Source organism: Elephantulus edwardii, unplaced genomic scaffold (assembly GCF_000299155.1).
Source record: "Elephantulus edwardii isolate Elephantulus edwardi_28Jun2011 unplaced genomic scaffold, EleEdw1.0 scaffold00214, whole genome shotgun sequence".
Classification (NCBI taxonomy): Eukaryota; Metazoa; Chordata; class Mammalia; order Macroscelidea; family Macroscelididae; genus Elephantulus; species Elephantulus edwardii.
The window spans coordinates 2,698,144-2,719,019 of record NW_006399964.1 but is presented as its reverse complement, the minus strand read 5'-3'; the positions used below and the strand labels follow the sequence as shown (position 1 = coordinate 2,719,019).

Sequence of the window (20,876 nt, the reverse complement as noted above, 5' to 3'; positions counted from 1 at the left end):
AATCTTGTGATTAGCTATTGTGAAAGGTATTGTTTCTCTTAGTTCTGGCTCTGTATTCTTTTTGTCACGGTAGAGAAAGCCAACTGATTTTTTGTTACTTCAGTAAGTGTTGGTGTGTGTATGTTACTTTAGTGTTGTAGACTTTGGAGATCTGTACCGAACAGTGGGATATCTGGATCAAATGGTATTTCTATTCCCAACTTTGTAGGGAAGTGTCACACTGCCTTTCATAGTGGTTTGCATTCTCCCTGGCGGTTTTTGAGAGTTCTAATCTCCCTACACCTTTGTCACCATTTGTGTTTGCTGTTGTACTGAGCTTTGTTATTTTTGCTGGATTGAGATGCTATCTCATTGTGGTTTTGATTGGCAATAACGAATTCTGCTGCCAATTCAAAGGCATGCAGTTGAAATTACTGGTTGATCCATGGGAGAAAAATGGGCAGTCTCCTACCATGCATTTTACAGCTGCTGAAAACCCATTGGAGGCTAAACTACAAGTCAGTTTTGACATGACAGCACACAAGAGCAATAGCTAATGAGGGAGTTATAGTGGCATAGGACAGGGGAGTTGTTCTTCTAACCCAAAACAGTATCTCTGGTGGTTTGAATCCACCCAGTGGCTCCACCAGAGCAAGATGGTCATTCTCCTGTGGAATTGGCATCCTTCCTAAAACCTGCTGGAGGCTCTGTGGGGAGGGTACGTCTGACTCATTGGCATTTCTTTGTCTAGTTCTTGACTGTCATCTTTGGTGAAGTGTGTCTATGTATGCCTTTGTGATGAACCCCTAGTCAGGTCTGTCAGCACCTAATATTTTTCTGTCACTTCTCTTTTGGAGAAGCACATAAGGATTTCATTTTTGGGAAGTCCCAGTCAGTTATATGGTTTATCCTCTGCTGATGGTGCATTTTTGGTTATATTTGATGGTTGGTTTGTGCTATAGATGGGAGCTTCTGTTATTCCCTAGCATCTTTTAAGGTCTCTGTTTCTTGTAGAAGTGTTTTGTAATTTTCTTTGTTGTAGGTCTTGTGTCTCTGGTTCTTGTTGTTGCTTTGTGCTGTCTAGTTGCCTGCATCTCATAGCGAGCCTGTGTACAAGGTCCCTAAACCCTGCTCTATGCTTTGCCAACCTTATTGTCTCTGACACACATACCCCTGTTACCCCAGTCACTGAATCAGTCCATCTCATTGAGGATCTTCCTTTCCTCTGCTATCCCTCCACTCTCCCAAGCATGATGTCCTTCTCCAAGGACCGATCTCACCTTGCAACATGTCCAAAGTATGACAAACGAAGCTTCAGAATCCTTGCCTCCAAGGAGCAGCCTGGTCTCCCTTGCTAGGACGAATCTATTTGTTCTCCTAGCAGTTCATGGTATATTCAATACTCTTCTCCAGCACAGCAGCTCAAAGGCATCGATTCTCCTATCATCCCTAGTCGTCCAGCTTTCTGATGTAATTGCAAAGACTATGGCTTGGATCAGGTGCACCTTAGTCTTCAGACTGACATAGTTGCTCCTCAGTATCCTCTAGAGGTCTCTGACAGCAGACTTTCCCAGTGCAATAAGTCTTTTAATTTTCTGACTGTTGGTACCAAGAGTATTGATTGTGAAGCCAAGCAAATGAAAGCTGTTAACAATCTCAATCTCTTCACTCTGGATAGATCACTCAGAATACAGTTCCGGATCATTTGCAGTTTGATGACTTGGTCATTGTTGAGGAGTGGGAAATCCACCCTGGATGGCATGTCTGTGTAGAACGTTCCGACTGTCCAGCTTTTCAGCCCTTTGCCAGAACAGCACTGTGACTATTCCCTGTACCCCTCATCTACTTGAGAACAGTCTCACATCATTCTTTATCTGGCACCAAGAGGGCAGCTGTACTCCACATTCAGTGACTCCTGCCCTGCAGGGCATTGAGTCTGAGAAGGGGGAGTGCCTACTGCACGCTGGGCCCAAGACTGATGATAGCACCATCTAGGACAGGGTGCCTGCCCTTTAGTCTGCGCCTGAGCAGCACTTGCTCATATGAAAATAGGCTGGCTTCCCAGAGGTGCGTGGTTCGAATCCACCAGATGCTCTACTGAAAAAGGAGGGACAATCTCCTCCTGTACCAGCCAGATCTGATTTGATGGTACACACACAGACCAAAAAAAAAGAGAGACTGGCTTACACAGCTTAGTGTCAGGCCCATCTCCCACCCCCGTCCCACACCCCGTGGAGGTGCACAAGCACTCCCCCTGCTGGGCTGTCTGGTGGTGCACATGCTTGGCTGCAGTCTGTGGCTTTTTCCTGGGCCTGAGCCTGAGGCAGATCTAGTACAGTGGACACTTGTTCTTCCCACTGTTCTTTCACATTGTAAGCTGGCCAACTTGGCTTGGGTGTCCTGTCCTCACCTAGCATAGCTGTTAATCCCACAGGAGGAGATTTCCCATCTTTTCCCCTCAGCGTCCTGGTGGATTTGAGCCATCAGCAGAAAGCCATGACAAAATTGGCTTAGCACAATGCCCTACCGGCTACAGCTGTACTTTTTCTCTAAAGTCATTTTTTCCCTAGATCTTTATCTGCTTAATTAATTACAGGCTTTCTGTGAAAAGAAGGCTTTAATAAAACGTAAAGATATAATAAGTGGCCAGTGAGAATCCATTAAAACCAGTATTTACACATACAGAACAGGGCTAACTAAAATAAGACTTGGTTGCCATTGAGTCAAACGTGACTGATAGCAACCTTGTGAACAAACGGCCTGAAGCTTTTCTGTAACTAGCATCATTTATCAAAGTTCATAGAGTTTACAGAGGCATGTTGTTTAAGCAGTAAATGCCACTCCTGCTATTTTTAAAATTACTGCTGCTAAATCCCTTCTCTTTAAAACTGGTTTGCATTAGTGAGCCATAAGTTTAGTAGGTTTTGACTAGCATATCTTGCAATAAAATAAAACTTGTCAAGAACATTGCATACAGTAAAGCTAAGTGCTGTTTTGTTCATTTCTGTTTGTTTGATCCAAAATATATTGCTTATTTGGATCAGGGCCAGAAAAGGTTTTTTTAATTGATTGTGGCTATCCTGAGATCTAGCAGTATTTAGAATTTCCTTTGAAAAGTATCTATTAAAAAAATAACTTTGTCTTGATAAATTTGTTTCCTTAAATAATAATAATTTTGTTTTTATGAATATAGTAATTTTGCTCTTCTTAGAGTATTTCACAGACTGTGATATACGTAAACAGTAATTCATAAGTAGGCAAGCAGTAATTCCTAAGTAGGCATTTCACATATCCCTACAATAGAAAGTGTTTATTTGGTTCTATATTGAATCTAGTTCAGTGTACCAGTAAGTAAATACATGTGCAGAATTTGAATACAAATGAGGTCGTGAAGGAAAAGAATTAGGACAGAAATTGAACCCAGAAGGAGTTTCTTAACTCTCTTCAGTGTTTCACAGAGAGCACAAGGCTATGTTTGAGAGGAAATGATAAGTGGGTATAACCTCAGATTAAGGAAATGCTTCCTATGGGTGCTTTTCCTGCATGATAGAATTACAGAGGCATCAACAACAATCAGACACTTTGATTTTAAACACTGAAACATTTGTTATTCTCTACTAAATCATACAGGCGTGTTGGGGAGTAAAACAAACTGATTTTATAACTAGAAAATTTATAACTGTCAGGAAGACTGGGTATGGACAATGTCCTGTACACAAATTTCAATCTGAAAATGTCAGTCTAATTACCTGTAAATTACATTCTTAATCTTACTTATACTGTGCTGTTTTAGGACAGGTTATCAATGTTATTGGTGTTACAATTTAATACGAACTAGAATTGGAACATTATGGGAAGTCAGTTAGTAGAGTTTGAAGGTCTGTTTTCTCAACAAACCTTATTTAATGATTTTTTTTTGTCAGTCTATATCACATGTTTTCAATGTTTAATAGTCATCTTCGTATGAAAATGAGAGCCTGGCACATACTCGTTGTCGTCAAGTGGGAACCTGTATATAATAGAGGCTGAGTTAATAGTGGAAAAGTAGAAAGACTTAACAGGTTTTCCCCCTAGTACTGGATAAATACTTTTCTAAACTTTTGAGCTCATGATGGCAATTTGGTTAACTTGATGGTGTTGTCCAAACTGGCTCATGGCTGACCCTCCCATCAGTTTTTTCAGAGGCAGTAAATAGCACGGGCAGAGATTGCCTGTCTTTACCCACAAAGCTGCTGGGTTTGGACCATTTGCCTTAAGGTTGACAGCACAAGTCCTTACCCCTCAGCTCCTAGAGCTCCCTGTATGCAGTTAAATGTATGTTTTATATTTACTAATAAATATATAAATAGATATTATATAATATATGTGTACTTTTATTACAGACTCCTGGATTTGGTTCGTCCTGTTCCCCAGGCTTCACAGTATTTGAGCTTTGTTCAGCCATCCCCTACCGCAGGATTTTCTCATTTGTCCCCAGTGTCCAACTTATTACCACTAAATGAATTAAAAGGGTCACCTCAAAACACCTCGGGTGCATCAGAATTTAATTTACTTGAAACTCCTCTTGTTGTTAAGGTGAGTATTACATATCCAGCATATGATGTTAAGACAGTTTTTATTTTCAGGTGTCAGAAAATAAGTTTGTGATAACTTTATTTCTAGGTAACTAATGGCTGTAAGCTGTTATTCTTGCTTCTTTTTCTTCTACTTGGTTAAAAAAGTGTCTAATCAGTCTTCCTCTTTTGCCTAATTAGCATCATATTTTATAGATATTACCTCTTTTAGCTCCTTAGCATTCTGTCTTGAATCTCAGAACCTTTCTCTCTCTCTCTTTTTTTTTTTTCCGGGTTATCTTTCTGGGTATATGTAACATCACAGTAAAACAATAGGGCTACTTTTCAAGCTGAATAAAAGATACTATTATAAATGCTAGCCATAACGTTATTAAATTACCAAGATGTGTTTGCTGGAGCTCCCTGATTAAAACAAGCTTAGAAGCACGAGTGGTGTCCACTTCCAAAATAGCTTGCCTCTGAAAACCCTATGAACTTGGAGAAAGGATGAAAGTTATAAAAGTGTTCAGGTCTTCCGTTCATAGGGTCTCTATGAGTCGACAGCACTTAACAACAACAACAAGAGTATTAGATTCCAAACACTGTCTACCTTATTAATTAGTTCTTTATTTTTAAAATGGAACTCACAGTGAAACTTACCAGAGTCTCTAGAATGATTCTGAATGCAATTTTCCATTTTGTAGCCTTGTGAAAAGGCATCCTGGGGTTTGTAATAGTTAAACACTGAGCTGCTGACGAGCTCTGTAATTGGAACGTTCCTGTTATTCCTGGAGTGAAGAGATATGGTGGTCTGCTCCCATAGACCCTGGATGGTGGTACAACTCGGTCACAGGGCTGCTGTGAATCAGAATCACCTCAGCAGCATGCAGAAACAGCCTTGTTGTTGTTGTTAGCGACCCTATGAAGGAGAGTCCTCGACGCTTGGGTGCCTTTCATCCTCTCTCCAGGTTCATAGCATTTCTGGAGGCAAGCTATTATGGAAGTGGATGCCACTCCTTCTTCCACGCTTGTTTTGATCGGGGAGCTCCACCCCACTCTCTGTCCACATTGGGTAGCCAACCATTAACGCATTTGACACATCATTGTCACAGTGTTCAGCCTCACAGCAACCACAAGTGGCAGTGGGACGGCAAGTTGTACACCAGGGCTATACGACCTAGAGGAATGTCTGAACAATAACAATGAAAGACTGGCCTGAGGGCCTTACATACAGAAAAAGTTGAGTGGAGTCATGATGTTTTTATTGTTTGTTTCTGTTACAGTAGTCAGTGTGTCTATTGGTAATGAAAATAGAGGCACTCTTACAGTTTTGATTTTCTACTCTGCCTTATGTAGTTGACATTCACAAACACTAATGGTGGCATTTTATTCTTTGTCATAGAAAGCTAAAACTTTGGCCATGTCGGTTGCTTCCACTGGATTTGCAGAATTCACCCCTCAATCCATCCTAAGGTCTGGTCTTCGAACAACACCTTTAGCATCTCCTTCTTTGTCCTCTGGAAGGTCTTTTACTCCTCCTTTACGACTAAAAGAAACAAAAATTTCATTCATGGAGGAAGGCTCTGCCATCAAGTGGACTACTGAAGTGAGTTTAATAATAATTTTTGAGAAACCAAATAAAACACATCATAAGCCCTTATCAAATAAAAATGCATACAATATCATTATAGGTTATTGTTACAATCTTGTAAATGCTTATGAAATCAAGAAGCATTAGGTCAGACAAAAACTTAAGAAACTGACTGAGCCGCGCTAGTCAGTTCACAGGTAAGGAGATCGGGCTCCTGTGCACTAAAATTTAGTGACAGAAGTAGAACTAGAGCATAATCCTTCTAATGCTTAGTTGATGGGATTTTATTTGTTCTTTTTGGCATTTTTTTAGTTTTATTTTTACTTACAGCATTTTGTTTCTTTTATTGAGCTTCTCACTGTTTTTCTAAGATGTATCTTGGAATTTCACTGTATCTTGATAATGTTGTTATTACCATTGAGTCGGAACCAACTCATGGCTGACACTCCAGTGGGTTTTCTGAGGCAGTAAATCGCACTGGAGATTACCGTCTTTCTGCTCTGGGGCCACTGGTGCATTCAAGCCACCACCTGCCTTTTGAGTTCACAGTCTGTTTACCTCTAGGCAACCAGAGTTCTTTATAGGTTAATAGGAGCCCATTTATTTATGATTGTTATTGATCTTACAATTTCTTGCCAGTTATGGAAACAGTTATGTATCTAAAGAAATTCTTCTAGTACATTTGTGAGGAAGAGAAATGAAGTCTAGAAAGGTTGGATGCGATAAAGACTAAACTAATTTTTGATAGTAAAGTTTTTTTTTTAAAGTTGTTGGTTTGTTTTTTTTTTTGTTTTTTTTTCTTTTTTAAAATCTTACTTAATAGGTTGCCAGTAGAAGCAAAACCGGGGCATTTATTACTACACCTTTTGCCAAAGATGCACTTCAAGCAGAAACCGAGTGGCTGATGTGCAAAGATAAACCCATATCTTTTTCCCTGGGTGGTCCTGAGACTGACCATCCAGAAATAGCTATAATGTCACTAGATACGCCTTCCCAAGCTTTGGAGAAACTAGACATGAGCAAAGAAAGCAGCATGACTTCAACCAGATCAGACCTCACCTCATTGGAGTACCAGGATGCTCCATCCCCTGGAGAGTCACAAGATACAGTTTTGAGGGCCTCTAAGCAAGAAGGCTCTTCAGCTGAAATAATCACTAACTTAACAGAACCAGTGGAAATGGAAGATGATAAAGATGAGCCCGAGTCACAAGTGACTTCTCCACACCGAGACAAACAAACTGGTAAGAATTTATTTTCACAGTGTTCATCCTTGTCATCCATGTTCCTCCATAAAATAAGGAGTGGAATTTTTTTTTTTCTTTCTTTTTTCCCACCATGAGCAAAACATCGAGGTTAGACAACAATTGTGAGCTATTCTTTCAACTTAGAACCATGGCAGAGGGGAGCAGCGATGTTGGAGGGAAATGTCGATGTTTGAGGTCTGATGACTGTTTTCTCTTTAGGGCCTTCAGTCACTCTGAAAGAACTGGCAGTCTGGTGCTATAGTCCCTAGAGAATTGCCCTGCTGACCCTGAGACTTGGACTGTCTCCGTTTGAGCTTTACAGCTTTGGAAGCTTAATGGGGGCTCAACTCAGAGTCAGAGCTCTGTAACTGGATGCCACTGAGCTTGTGTTGAGCTGTCATGTCCTTTTGTAAATGCTGTGCTGAAGGACAGAAAGAGATTTAGTTGTGTGCTGTCAAGTCAGAACTGACGCTCCAGTGGATATTCAGAGGCTGTAAATTGCAGAAGAGATTGCCCATCTTTCTCCTGTGGAGCAGCTGGTGGATTTGAACCACATACCTTTGTACTGGCAGTGCAATACCCTACCATCAAAGCTCCCTGTAGGAGAACACTTTTGTTGTTGTTGTTTTTGTTGAGTACCACTGACCCATAGCTGATCCTCCAGCAGGTTTTCAGAGGCAGTAAATTGCTTGGGAGGAGATTGCCCATCCTTCTCCCATAGAGCAGGTGATGGCCTTGAACTGTATGCCTTCGGGATTGCAATGCAGTTTCTTGTCACTAGGCTACCAGAGCTCCTGAAGAACACTAAGAAAAACTTAAAATTGGTGGATCATAAGGCTAGTTTTTAGGTTATTTACCTAAGAAAAAGTTTTGGCAAGTGTATTTAAAGGCAGTGCCTAATTTTAAAGTTGTAAAGCCTAAATAAGAACATTTTAAAGTGTAAGCGGTTTTTTTAAGGGAACTCTGATGGCCTTGTGGCAAGAAGCTGTGATGCAATCATGGAGGCATGTGGTTCAAACCCACCAGATGCTCTGCCTGGAGAAGGAGGGGCAAATCTCCTCCTGTGCCAGTTGCATCCAATTCAAGGGTACACAACAACAACAAAATAGAAACATTTTTAAATGAAAATGTTTCAAACATGTTCATTTAAAGTAAATTTAAACCATGAACATTTGGACCATAAGTGATTCCATTTGGAAAATTTTTGTCTAAATTGAACTAAGATTTCTATCTAAGATTTTTTTTTTTAAATTTTATTATATATACATTTTTTATATGTGTACCTTCAAATGGGATCTGACTGGTGCAGGAGGAGACTGTCACTCCTACAGCAGAGCATCTGGTAGATTTGAACCATGCACCTCTGGGATTGCAGTGCAGCTTCCTGACACTAGGCCTAAGATTCTTAAAATACGAGATATCTTTAATATAGGTAGTAATCAATCTAAGAGCTAAAGTATGTACATAATAATGTCTGGAAAGTTATTCTTTTGATGTTCTAGGTTCTTTTAAAATCTTTGCATGGTCAAATACTAGATGATAATGTCTGTGACAGTAGGTTAAAATACTTAAACCATAAAAGCCAAACCTGCTACCGTGGAGTTGATTTTGAATCTGAGCCCACTCTTTTGGGGTTTCCAAGGAGGGATACTTAACATGAGGAGATTGTCCATCTTTCTCCTAAGGAACAGCTCTTAAGTTCAAAGTGCCAGCCTTTCTTTTATCAACCCAGCATCTAACTTAAGCCACTTGCGCTCCTTTTACAATAATTAGGGAGGTTCATAAATAAAAGTATATGTGGGTTTTGTGAGGTATCATAAGTATAGCACAAACTTTAGAGCTGGACAAGCGAAATTTGACTCCCCGTTTGAGTTTTCTTCATCTCTAAAATGGGCTTGCTAGCCTAATGTTGAGCACTGAATACATGTAAAGCCCTTGAAACAATGTATGTTAAAGGAAAAGGGAAAAGTGGAAGAGGATGGGAGTCTGAGTTACAAGACGAAACTGCCACCATCTCATTCAAGGCAAGACCTGAAAGACAAAAAAGCAGACCCAAGAACTCTTTTTTAAAAGTGGCCATCTAAAACCAGATATAAACTCTGACATTTCTAAGATTGTCAGTATTCTTTTCTCTATGCTTTATAGGCACTTTAGAAGTTACGGAAACAAAAGATCACATTCCAGAGGGGACAATTTTAGAATTGCCTGAGCAGTCAAGCCCTGTTCAGGGACTTGATACTTCTTGTGCACCGTCAGTCCACGAAGGGTAAGTTAAAAGGAAAAGCAAATGTGTTTTCTGTTAAGAAAGAAGTTCATTTATATAGTTTTGTGTTATAATTCTGGTAGTTACCACCAAATCTTCAAATCCCCTAAATACACATATGGATTGAGGTCTGCCTCTTTCATACTCTTCAGTGTTTATAGTTTTGTGAGGATCAAATTTTAGCTCATACATTCCTCTGTATCCTTCTCTTGTCACTGGTTTCTAGCTAAGTTTTTATTTAGTGACAGTTCTCCTTTCCTTCCAATTTGTTACAGTGAAAGCTTTGTGCCAGGAAAGCTCTTTTATCACCCTGACAGTGGTCTATTGAATGGATGCCATTTCGCTAGCTATAAAAGCATTAAACGGTCTTGGATTAGAAAGTGTTCTTTCTTTATTGAATGTCAGCTGAGCCTGGAATAGCATGATTTAGTGAAGTACTTGGTTTCTAATCTGACCCAGTCATTGTAAGACTGGATGCAAACAATGTTGCATGTCAGTATTTTAAGAATAGCATTGTTGTAGGGGCCACATAAATAGTGGCTTCTGCAGTTACCAAGTCATAATAAAGGTTCCTTATTAAAATGGATCATTTAGGGCATTGTGATTGTTTCATTGCTTCATGTGCATTCATGAAAATGGCCTCACTTACTCTTCATAGAAATCAACATCCTGCCAGTCAGGTCTTAACAGCTGAGCCTGATCACATGTACACTTGAGCTCTGAGAAGAAAACCTCAAGTTGGCTAGAATCCTTGCAAAAGCATGCATAGAAAGAGAGAAACCAATAAAAACTATTACCCAGATTGCTTTATTACTTAGTTCTAATTACTTGATTTATAAATGTTAATGAAAGCTAATGTTGTTTTTAAATTAATGGATAATCACGAAGCAGAGAGCAATCAAGTGGGAATAAATTCTGGACACCAGTGACAATTTATGTGAATATCAATGGTTTGAGCAAGCTTGTTGCTTTTAAAATACTATTTAATGTTTATTATAAATGATATGATTTGGTATAAATGGTAACATTCTTCAAAGCATTTCTCTAAATAAGTAAATGTGTGTAATTCTCAATACATAGTTTTTCTTTAATTTACTTTATTAATATCCTATTTGTAAAAATCAGCGTATCACTCTAGTGAGTTCAGGAGATAGATGAGCGCAAAGCTGTACATGGCACCTGTTCAACTGTTTTTACATGATGAGTAGACAACAGATCTGTCATTCTAAGTTAGTCATTATTACACAGTTCTGAGTAGTATTAAATACTGAGCCTGAAGTTACTGGGTAAATAAAAACATTTGTACTTTAACAGGCTTATTCAAAGAATTTAAACACAAGTTAGAGAAATTGACCTGCATATATTTTATGCAGGCCAACTTACATTTTCAAATCACTGTATTTACAGTTTATATTCATAACATTCTTGCCCCAACAAAGTACATTATTAGAATTCAGGAAAAACAAGTAATTTCTAAATTCATTTGTAAATTATATAGTGCTCTGTAAAGTGAACTTGAATGATACTAACTCCTCTGAACCTCAGTTTTCATCAGAATGTGAATATAGCTAGAGAAGGTTAAAGCAAAATTGGATCTTTTCCACTAACGTGTAGAATTCTGTTTATAAATATATATTCCATTTATAAGCAGTATTTCTTTTTCCAAAGGAAAGTCTTCCTCCCGGAATCTGTGGTACCAGTTTTGGATGAAGGACTAGAAGGATCTGTTGAAAACTTCATCTCTGCAAGTACAGCAGATAACAATAAATGTAAGCATTGTTTTTGAACCTAAGGATTATTTCATTTTAGTGATTTTTGAGTAAAAAGTTTTCTAGGAACAGAAGAGTTTATTGTCCAGATTTCTTGTCTCAGGTTTCCTTGCATAGTTGTGGCATTCTGAGGAGTATGTCAGCTGTCAGAATAGAGCGTTTCATGGAAGCACTCTGTGACTTAAACAGTGAGAGTAGAATGGTTTTTGTGTACATCCAGTACTTTGAAACATATAAGAGGAACTAAGTAGCTAAACTACATGTAACCATTTGCTCTTCTGAGACTTTGGTGACTGCATGGGGCATCTTTTAAGCCTGACGAGTATTAGATTGAATTTATTCAGAGAAATTAACCACTCTGTGGTATTGATTTAATTTTATGTGTATGTGTCTGTTGGCACAGGATTGGACAAACGTTTTCAATCTTTTGTTCCCAGGGTAGAAACTCAATTTGCAGACTAGAACTGCCCAGACAGTTTCATTGGCAATAATCTTTACAAAAGTCTTTTACCTTTCCAGGTCTTTTACCCCTGCAGCCACTAAGAGGACTCAAACTTCTAATTTTTCAGTTGGCATTTGAGCATTTCACCACTGTGTGTAAGGCTTCTGGCCACATTCTGCTTTATAGACATGAAGATATGCTTTCTGTATGAACTCCCTATTGTGTTTGAGGAAAATAAAATTCCACTCACTGCTGTCAAATTGGTTCCGACTCATAGAAAACCCTCCATTGAGTTGTTAAGGCTAAGAGTGTGTTTTGGGGGTTGGGTTTTTTAAAAATTTATCTTCTTACATTTGTCCGAACATAGTTTACATACATTGTATCTTGTACAATTCTTCACATACATTGTTTTTTATATTCTAGTTTACTACTGATCAATGCCTTTAATCACCCCACCTTATCAGGTCCCCATTGCATGTTACCTAGCTGAGGATTTCCCTGGTAGTAATTCATCTACTCTTTACAATTACGCTGTTAATCGTAGAGCCTGTGATTTTAATTAATATCCCTGTCACCTTAGAAATATGGCTTTGGGGAATTTTGAACAAACTGGTTTGTTTTGTTTTTCCCTGTTTAAGATTGTAATAAATGTTTACTTTAAGGGGAAAAAATACCTACCACACTTAGCTCGAATCCACTGGTTATTCCACAGGAGAATGATGTGCATTCATTCTCTTTCCGTGAGATTTACAACCTCTGAAAACCAACTGGCACTGAGATACAGTTTAAAATAGAGAATTCTCTTTCCATGTAAAGGGGAAAATCTATAACATGTCTGCCCATATTGCAAATTGTTAGCAGTTGAGCAGGGTAAGTGTGTCCACATGTACACACATACTTCCCCAAAACTTTTGTTACGCTAAAGAGCATAGGGACTTGAGCCAAACTGTTTGTGTCAGAATTGATATGCACTGAATGACTCTTAAGATTTTGGGTAGTTTCTTAAACCCTGTCAGATTTGCTGTTAAATGAAATATTACTTGTACCCATTATAGTTTTTCTTAAACCCTGTCAGATTTGCTGTTAAATGAAATATTACTTGTACCCATTATAGTTCTTCTAATTGAGTTGTATATGTTAAGTATTAGTACTGGTACTGAGTGCCTAGTAAACAGTAAATGTCATTTTTTATTTGCTGCTTATCATATATTGTCCGCTTACCAAAACCCCAACTACATTTTTCACTTAGGCGTTAGTAACAAGAGATCAAGTCCATGATAGAGGGGGCTGTGATCTTTCCATTTATTGTGGATTGGTGTTCATTTTTGTCAGTTGTCTGTTTCCTGTGCTGTCTTAATTCTGCAGTGAATATTCCTCTTTGTATCTCTTTGCCCCTTCTGGGTCAGTATCTCTTGTTGGTAGATTCCTAAACTTGAACGTACTAGGTCAAGAACTATTCACAGACACTTCATACTCAGTTGTTTCCTGTGATGAAAGTTTTTGTGGACAGTTGGAAGGTGTTTGAAGTGGAGGGCTATATTTGTGGCCATTTGACTGCTTTCTGCTAAACTAGAGTGTTCCAGAAGTGTTTAGAGGCAGGTATATTCAAGGCCAGATTACATGTTCTCATCCAGTTCTGTTCCTTGGAAAAGTGGACGGACAGGAAGATCTGAGGGAGAGGAAGATCTTCATCGAGGTGGATTGACAGAGACTGCAGCAAAAGCTCAAGTGTGTCAGAGATGTTGGAGATGGCACAGGACAGGAGACAGGGTTCAGATCTATTGCTAATAAAGTTGTGATGTTTCTTTCAGCACCTAACAACAACAACAACGTGTAATTCTACAATGGGTAGCTAGTTGCCTGTGTGAATATAATTTTTAGAATAATGAGGATCAAACATTTTGAGCTCTTTACAACAGTATCATCATGATAAAATTTCACAATAAGGACAGAAATTATACTCTTGTTGTGAAAAACCAGTGTCATCTTTAATGCCTGATCTTAACTACCTTCTGTGCCTTACCTATGGAAAGCAAATACATACTGTTTAAACAGATGGAATAGTGACTAAAAACAGCATTAATATGTAAATCTAGATGCTGTGAAATTATGGCAGTTATCATCAACATGATAATTCTTATGTGTATTGTTGCCTTCTTCTCAGTGTAAAATGTGGAAGATTAACTCTGGTTTTTCTTTCAGCTCTGGTGGATACCTTAACTGATAGCGGAGACTCTGATCCTATTGCCTTTGAAAGTCCTATTATCTCTGAACATACGCTTGATCAGGAAATAGCATTGAACCTAAAAGAAGTTAATGAAATGGATACTGATGTGCAAAAACAAAATCTATCAGCTGAAAAGCCTCCAATTTCTGATGGTCCTTCAGATGCTCACGAAATTCATGTAAAATTTTTTATAAATTTATTTTATTATTAGTTTGTTTCATTAGGTCTTAAGACACTATAGTTCCAACCGAATACGTTAACTAATTTGACTGCTATCCCCAAAAAGAAACCTTACAAGACCAGTACGTGATAAAGAAATATTTTGTGGGATATGTAAGAATATAACTTTTAAGTAATACATTGGTTTTCATGAAAATCCAGACTATTAAAAAGACACAATTTAGTAATTGAATTTTTATTTAGTATCTAGTTAAAGGGGTTTTTTTTTGCTATTAGAAAACAGCTAAAAAAATAATGACATTTAGACTATTCACAGTATATATTTGTGTGTGTGTGTGTGTGTGTGTGTGTGTGTGTACATGTACATGTGTGTGCATCTATTTCTAATTGAAAATAATCAGATAATGTGGAACAGGATTTCCCCCTCTCTGTTCCCACAGTGGAAGAATAATATTCAGCTGGCTGGGATTAAAATTCCCATTCACTCTAGACAGATTTTTTTTTAAGAGTTTTGTCATTTACTATTTATAAAAATTTCACCAAATGTTTTATTAAGCTGTAATTTTTATACAGCAAACATATTTAAGACCTATCCAAATCTAGTCATAGAACTTTGGAAGTTTAACTCCCAAAAATGTCCTATGTATTCATTGATCTTCATGAATGATCTCTGAATTGGAAGGATAAAATCCCTTAATCTTTTATCTTGGGGAGCTAATAAAAAATTGTGGGTGCATGGTATGAGTGGGATTCCTCGTCTCTGGGAGTTTCTCATCTGTCATCTCACTGCTGTTTGGGTGTGGGGGAAATGTTGTGTAGGTGGGTGGTGATGTTCTACCTTCTTGGTCAGGAGATCTATCTCTCTGTTACTTTCTACCTCCTCCTTTTTCTCCCCTTCCCTTACCAAAAGGTAAATGCAAGGACCATTCCTTCCTCCACCAAACCCTTGCAGGAGAGGTACTGAACTTGAAAGCCTTAGGAATTTCATGGTTTATGCAGCCCCAGCAAAGGGAAGAGGATTGAGTCTAGCCCAAGGGAGCTTATGTAGGTGACTTCTTCTTCAACCTTATGGGGATCATGCTGTTTAGAAAAGTGCAGATCGTTAGGAGATTTGGGCATTATCACACAGTTTGGGGGTTGTTTCTTTTTCTCTGGTTAATTTTTTTCTTGAGTGAGAGTAGAATAAATCCTTAATTCTTCTCAGAGCTGTTAGCATTATGCTGCTTTGCAAGGTTTTGTTAAGACTTTTTTTTTTAAGCCAGGGAAATGTGGTATGCCTGCTTTTAATTCCAGTCATAATCTCAAAATCTATTATTTAGTTATTTTGACTGAGTGAGAAAGCGTAATTGTTTAAATGGATAATCTTTATACAGTAAACCCATAAACCATATCAAATGTAGTTTGTGTTAATGTACGTACACCAAAGGTGAGATGCTCATTTAAAAACCTTTATATTTAAAATAAGTGGATTTATAAGTAATAAAAATCTTTAATCTCTTACCTTTAATTCTTTTTATTGTAGGTGACTGAAAGTGAAAAAGTTGAAGCTCAAGATTTAGGAGAAGAGACTAGGAATCTCTCGCATAATGAGTTATATCCCTCAGGAACTCTTAAATTTCGGTATAATTTTGATACCATTGAACACCAGTTTCATGACTTACCTGATAACAAAGACTCTGCTGAGAGTGATGCTGCCGAAGGGGATGGAGAACTTTTTGTGGCTCAGAGCAACTTTACCTTAATATTGGAAGGTGAAGAAGGAGAAGTTGAAACGGATGATTTCACAGCATCGAACATATTAGTTAAAGCCACTGACACAGCAACTGAGGAAGAATTTGTGCACCTTGGGGAAGATGATAATCATGGGCATATTGCAAATTTGCCTTCTCTCATAAAAAGTGACCAAGAGTCTCAAAAAGGAGAGACCTTGCCATATGTGCCTGAACCCATTAAAACAGCGATTGCCGAGAACTTACTAGGTGTCATTAAAGACACAAGAAGCAAAGACGCAACTTCGGAAACAGTGGAACAGTCTATTCATGAAAACATGCCTTTAATAAGCCACAAAGTAACGCCTTCCACCAGCTTAATCAAAACTCCGTTGAAAACTATGGAGGAAACCAGTATGGTCACTAAAAATGTTAGCCAGGTAGAGGACACAGTTGCCTCCAGAACTCGCATGCGAGGACGCCGTGTCCAGAGCCTTAATATCCCATCACAACAGGAGGAGCCAGCTGCTTCTCCCGCTGCTAGTGTTCCTGGGCTTTCTGTTACAAAGAAAAGTAGGAGAACAAAAAATACTTCTCATGCTTCTGAAAATGTCTCTCCTGATGACGTCAAAGGACTAGCTCAGAGCCAGCGGATCCCTCAAACTCCTGTTACTCCTAAGAGAGGAAGGAGGAAAAGAAATACTGACCAAGACACCTCGGAAAGCAGTGACCCTGCAAGACAGGAGCCACACCTCCCTGCAGGTAAGGAGTTAAGACATTTAGAGTCATCTCAGCTTTTGGAACCGGCCACTGAAGAAACTTCTTTTAACAAAGAAATTACACTTACCTCTGCCTCAAAAAAGACTCCTAAGAGGGTTAAAAAGTCTGTTGCGAATCAGGAAGGAGTTGAAATGTTAAATGATCCAAAAATTAATACAGTGGCAAGTCCTAACAGAAGTATAAGAAAGTTGAGAAGTGCTCGTTTGACAGCCTCTGAAGATAAAGAATTTAAACAGGAATCAAAGTCCAGTGACCAGCATTTAGCTATTGAAGGCAGCAGAAAAGTCAAAGAGAAAGATGTGAGTATATCAGATGCAATGGATCACTCTAAATTTGAGTCATCGCAATTGACAACTCAGGCAGAATTTGATATACCTGCCACACCTAGGAAACGTGGAAGGCCAAGAAAAATCGAGCCATCTGCAGGTCCAGGATCAAAGGCTTTTGAGGGAGAGGGGAGCCCCCCAAAAAAGAAGGCTCTTATCAGCCAGAGGAGGTCAGCAAGGAACGCTCCAGCCAGAAGTGAAAATACTGACATGGGAAAGCCAGCTTTAGAAGTCTCTGTTTTATTGCCAAATGAAGAGCTTGCTCCTGTGGCAAGTTCTAAGAAGAGTACTACCAAAAGCAATAGGAAGCAGAGCCAAAAACGCTCCTTACACACAGTATCAGAAGAGCGCTTAGCTAAAGAGGTGGCAAGCAAAGAATCTGCTTGTCAAGAAGGATTGCTTGCTGCCTCTGTTCTGACTGACTCCTCTCGGAGCACAAGGACTCGATCTAACAGGGGTATCTTGCTGCCAGACCTTTCTGAACCAGCCAGTGAGCCTCTCTTATTTTCATCTGTGTCAAAAGTTCCAAAGAAAGAGAAAGGTACTACTTTGCTTTATTTCAAAACTTTGTTTCTATCTTCTAAAAAACCCTCAGCTTAAATTTAGTAGATTATTTCAAGACAGTGTTTGCACTGTATTTGATTGCTTACCCTTAAAAATATTATTGTTAAGGAACATTCTAAGTATTTTATTCTCTTAAAAATGAAAAGATTATGGTTTACCAGAAACTTTTTAGGCCTTGAGATGCCCTTGCTCTAGGTTTGATTTTTTTTTTCTTTTTTTTTTTCTTTCTCTCGTCTCCGTTCTGCTTTGGTGAACAGAATGCCCTGGTAAAGCACTCGATGGCTCAGACCTGTCAGTGGCTTTGCAGGAGAAAGGGCAGTTTTCTTCTCTGTCTTTTGTTTTTCTTTTTCCCTCATCTAGAACCAGCATTATAAGTCCCTTTGCATTTGACTCATCTCCAGTGATAGCCACAGCCCAGATTGATTAGGAGAGAAAAATAAGTCACTAGTATACTGAAAATATATCTATTGTCACTGGTGCCCCATGCATGGGCATCCATCCTACTTTGGTGCCTGGGAGCTGATGATTATATTGTTTGACTGTCACAGCTCTGCCTTAATAATAGGCAGCATCAGTCCAACAGTGTGAATACACCTTTACCTATAATAGGCAAACATTTTAATGGAGGGAAGAAACAATAGAGAAGGGGATAGGTTGAGACCCTCCTAAAGCTGAATAGGTTGCTTGAGTGTGGTTTTAAAGGAAATTGTTAATAAGAATGATTAGATAGATAAAATTGTTTACATTAACTTTGACCAAAAAAGGAAATTCAGCAAAACACTTCAGATTTTGTAACTACAGTAAGTGACTTTGTTCTTTTAGCTACGTAAACTTTTGAAAGCTGTCAAGGATGTCTTTTTTACATGATACCTTTTTTACAGGCATTACTTGGCAGGAGAGTTGATTGTAAGTCACAGGGGCACTAGCTGACAGCAGAACTGCCTCATGATTTCCTTGGAGCACATTACCAGGTCTGATTACTGATACTGGTGGCTTCATACCTTTCAATTAGAATGGAGTGTTGAACCACTGTGCCACCAGGGTCACTTGTAAATGCATTTGTTGTTTCTGCTTGCCATCTAGCTGGAACTGACCCATAGCTGACCCTCCAGAGAGTTTTCAGGTGCAGTAAATCACACTGGAGGAGATTGCCTATCCTTCTCCCATGGAGCAGCTGGTGTGTCTGAATTCAAACCATGTGCCTTTGGGATTGCAGTGCAGCTTCTTACCACTAGGCCATCAGAGCGCCCTTTTAAATGCATTGTTACTGTGTGCTGTTGAATCAAGTGTGATTCATAACTGACTCTCCTGCTGGTTTTCAGAGGCAGTAAATTGCCCATTCTTCTTCTGTGGAACACTTGGAGATTCAAACTACATTTTTTTGGACTGCATAACACCTTAACACTAGGTCACCAAGGCTCCCTTTTAAATGCTTTGTTGTTGTGTGCCATCAAATTGTAGCCAACCCTTAGCTGACCCTCTAGCAGGTTTTCAGTCACACGGGAGGAAATTGTCCTTGTCCCATGGAGCAGCTGGTGGGTCCGAACCATTTGCCGTCAGGATTGGAGCGCAGTTCCATACAACTGGGCCACCAGAGCTCACTTTTAAATGCATCAGTGAGTGAAAAGTTCTTGTCATTGCTTCCCTACTTGACGGAAGACTAAGAGAAACAGAAACTGTTTAAAATATTGTGAACTAAAACTTTCTTAACTTCACTGTGCAAAGACATTTGTTACAGTCTTACAACTCAAACACAAGGCAGAGCCCTTCAGGAATATTGATCATTTCCTAAATGTAATTTATACTTGGGTGACATTGTCCAAATTTGTTCAAGCCTTTGTTTTTGGTTGTATTAGGGGTTGAGTTGATTCGATTCAAAGCAAAGCATGTGTGCAAACTGGAGTTGAACTGCATAGGGTCTTCTGAGCCTTTCGAGCACATCATGGGCCTCTCATCCAAGGCATTGCTGGGTAGTTTTCGAATCACTAGCCTTTTGGTTAGTCGTCTAGTACTTACCTCTTTGTGCCACACATGGACTTCTTTGACTTGAGAGGTTGTATTTTGTGCCATCTAGTCAGTAATGGCCCAGAGCTGACCCTCTGCAGATTTTCAGAGGCAGTTAGTTAATCATAGGGAAGGAGACTCCCATCTTTCTTCCTCATAGGAGCTAGTAGATTCGAACTGAGTACCTTTTGAGTTAGCAGCCCATCTCCTCACCACTACAGTAATACCATAGAGTTCATTTTCTTTATGGTGGTAATCAAGGTGGTTTCATCTCTGCTTTGCAAAGAGGAGGAACACTTGGCACAGTGAGTTAAACATTGACTGCTAATTGAAAGGTCAGTTTTTTCAAATCTCAGCCATTCCTTGGGAGAAAAATGAAACAATCTGCTTGTGTAAAGATCCACAGCATGTCCAAAACCTCTGTAGAAGTTCATTGAAATAAAAGTAAATAAATATTTATTTATTTATTTATTTATTTTAAAAAAAATCCACAGAATAGAATATGCCCTGGGGAGCTTCTGCTCTGTCCTGAAAGGTTATTAAGCATTAGAATCAACTGTGTCAGTAGAATTGGCAAGGAGAATTAGTTTAAAATGTGAGATTTTATCAGTTTTGTTAAGACATTTCAGTGCATAATCATGAATTATAAGCCATAAATTTGTTTGGCTAAGATGGGAAGTATGTGTGTTTTTAAAAGAAGGGTATGCATGAAATTAAGAACAGGCATTTGTTCTGTGAATAAATTTAAAAGATAGCATCCTATTTTAAGTTCAGAAATGCTGGGTTGCTTAACAAATTTTACCAGATTTGAGAAGTTAAATCTTTATGCATGATACTTGTGGAAATGAAAGATCACTATCAATATTTTTCTTTTTTTAGGGTTCTTGTATTTTTTTTTTAATTCTGCTATTAGGGACCTCTCTAAAGTACTCAAAAGCAACAGTGTCTCTCTGGAGACTAAGGTGCACCTGATACAGGCCATGGTCTTTGCAGTCACTTAGGCATCAGAGAGTTGGACAGTGACTAGGGAGGATAGAAGGAGAATTGATGCCTTTCTTTGAGCTGTGGTGCTGGAGAAGAGTATTGAATGTACCATGGACTGCCAAGAAAACAAACAGATTCATCCTGGAGAGAGTTAAACCAGACTACTCCTTGGAGTCAAGGATTCTGGGGCTTCGTCTGACACACTTTGGACGTGTTAAAAGGAGAAACAGGTCCTTGGAGAGGGACATCATGCTTGGTAGG

At 38.9% G+C, this 20,876-nt stretch overlaps 1 protein-coding gene across 1 annotated transcript in view; it reads left to right on the top strand.

Moving 5' to 3' along the window:
- The window catches only part of AHCTF1 (AT hook containing transcription factor 1), a 72,490-nt gene that overhangs the window by 47,117 nt on the left and 4,497 nt on the right, over positions 1-20,876 (top strand). The window contains exons 26-32 of the mRNA XM_006897742.1: positions 4,362-4,554; positions 5,935-6,138; positions 6,947-7,364; positions 9,513-9,633; positions 11,299-11,399; positions 14,044-14,246; positions 15,771-17,604. Of these exons, the coding sequence (XP_006897804.1) occupies positions 4,362-4,554; positions 5,935-6,138; positions 6,947-7,364; positions 9,513-9,633; positions 11,299-11,399; positions 14,044-14,246; positions 15,771-17,604 (3,074 nt within the window). The remainder of the gene's footprint in view (positions 1-4,361; positions 4,555-5,934; positions 6,139-6,946; positions 7,365-9,512; positions 9,634-11,298; positions 11,400-14,043; positions 14,247-15,770; positions 17,605-20,876) is intronic.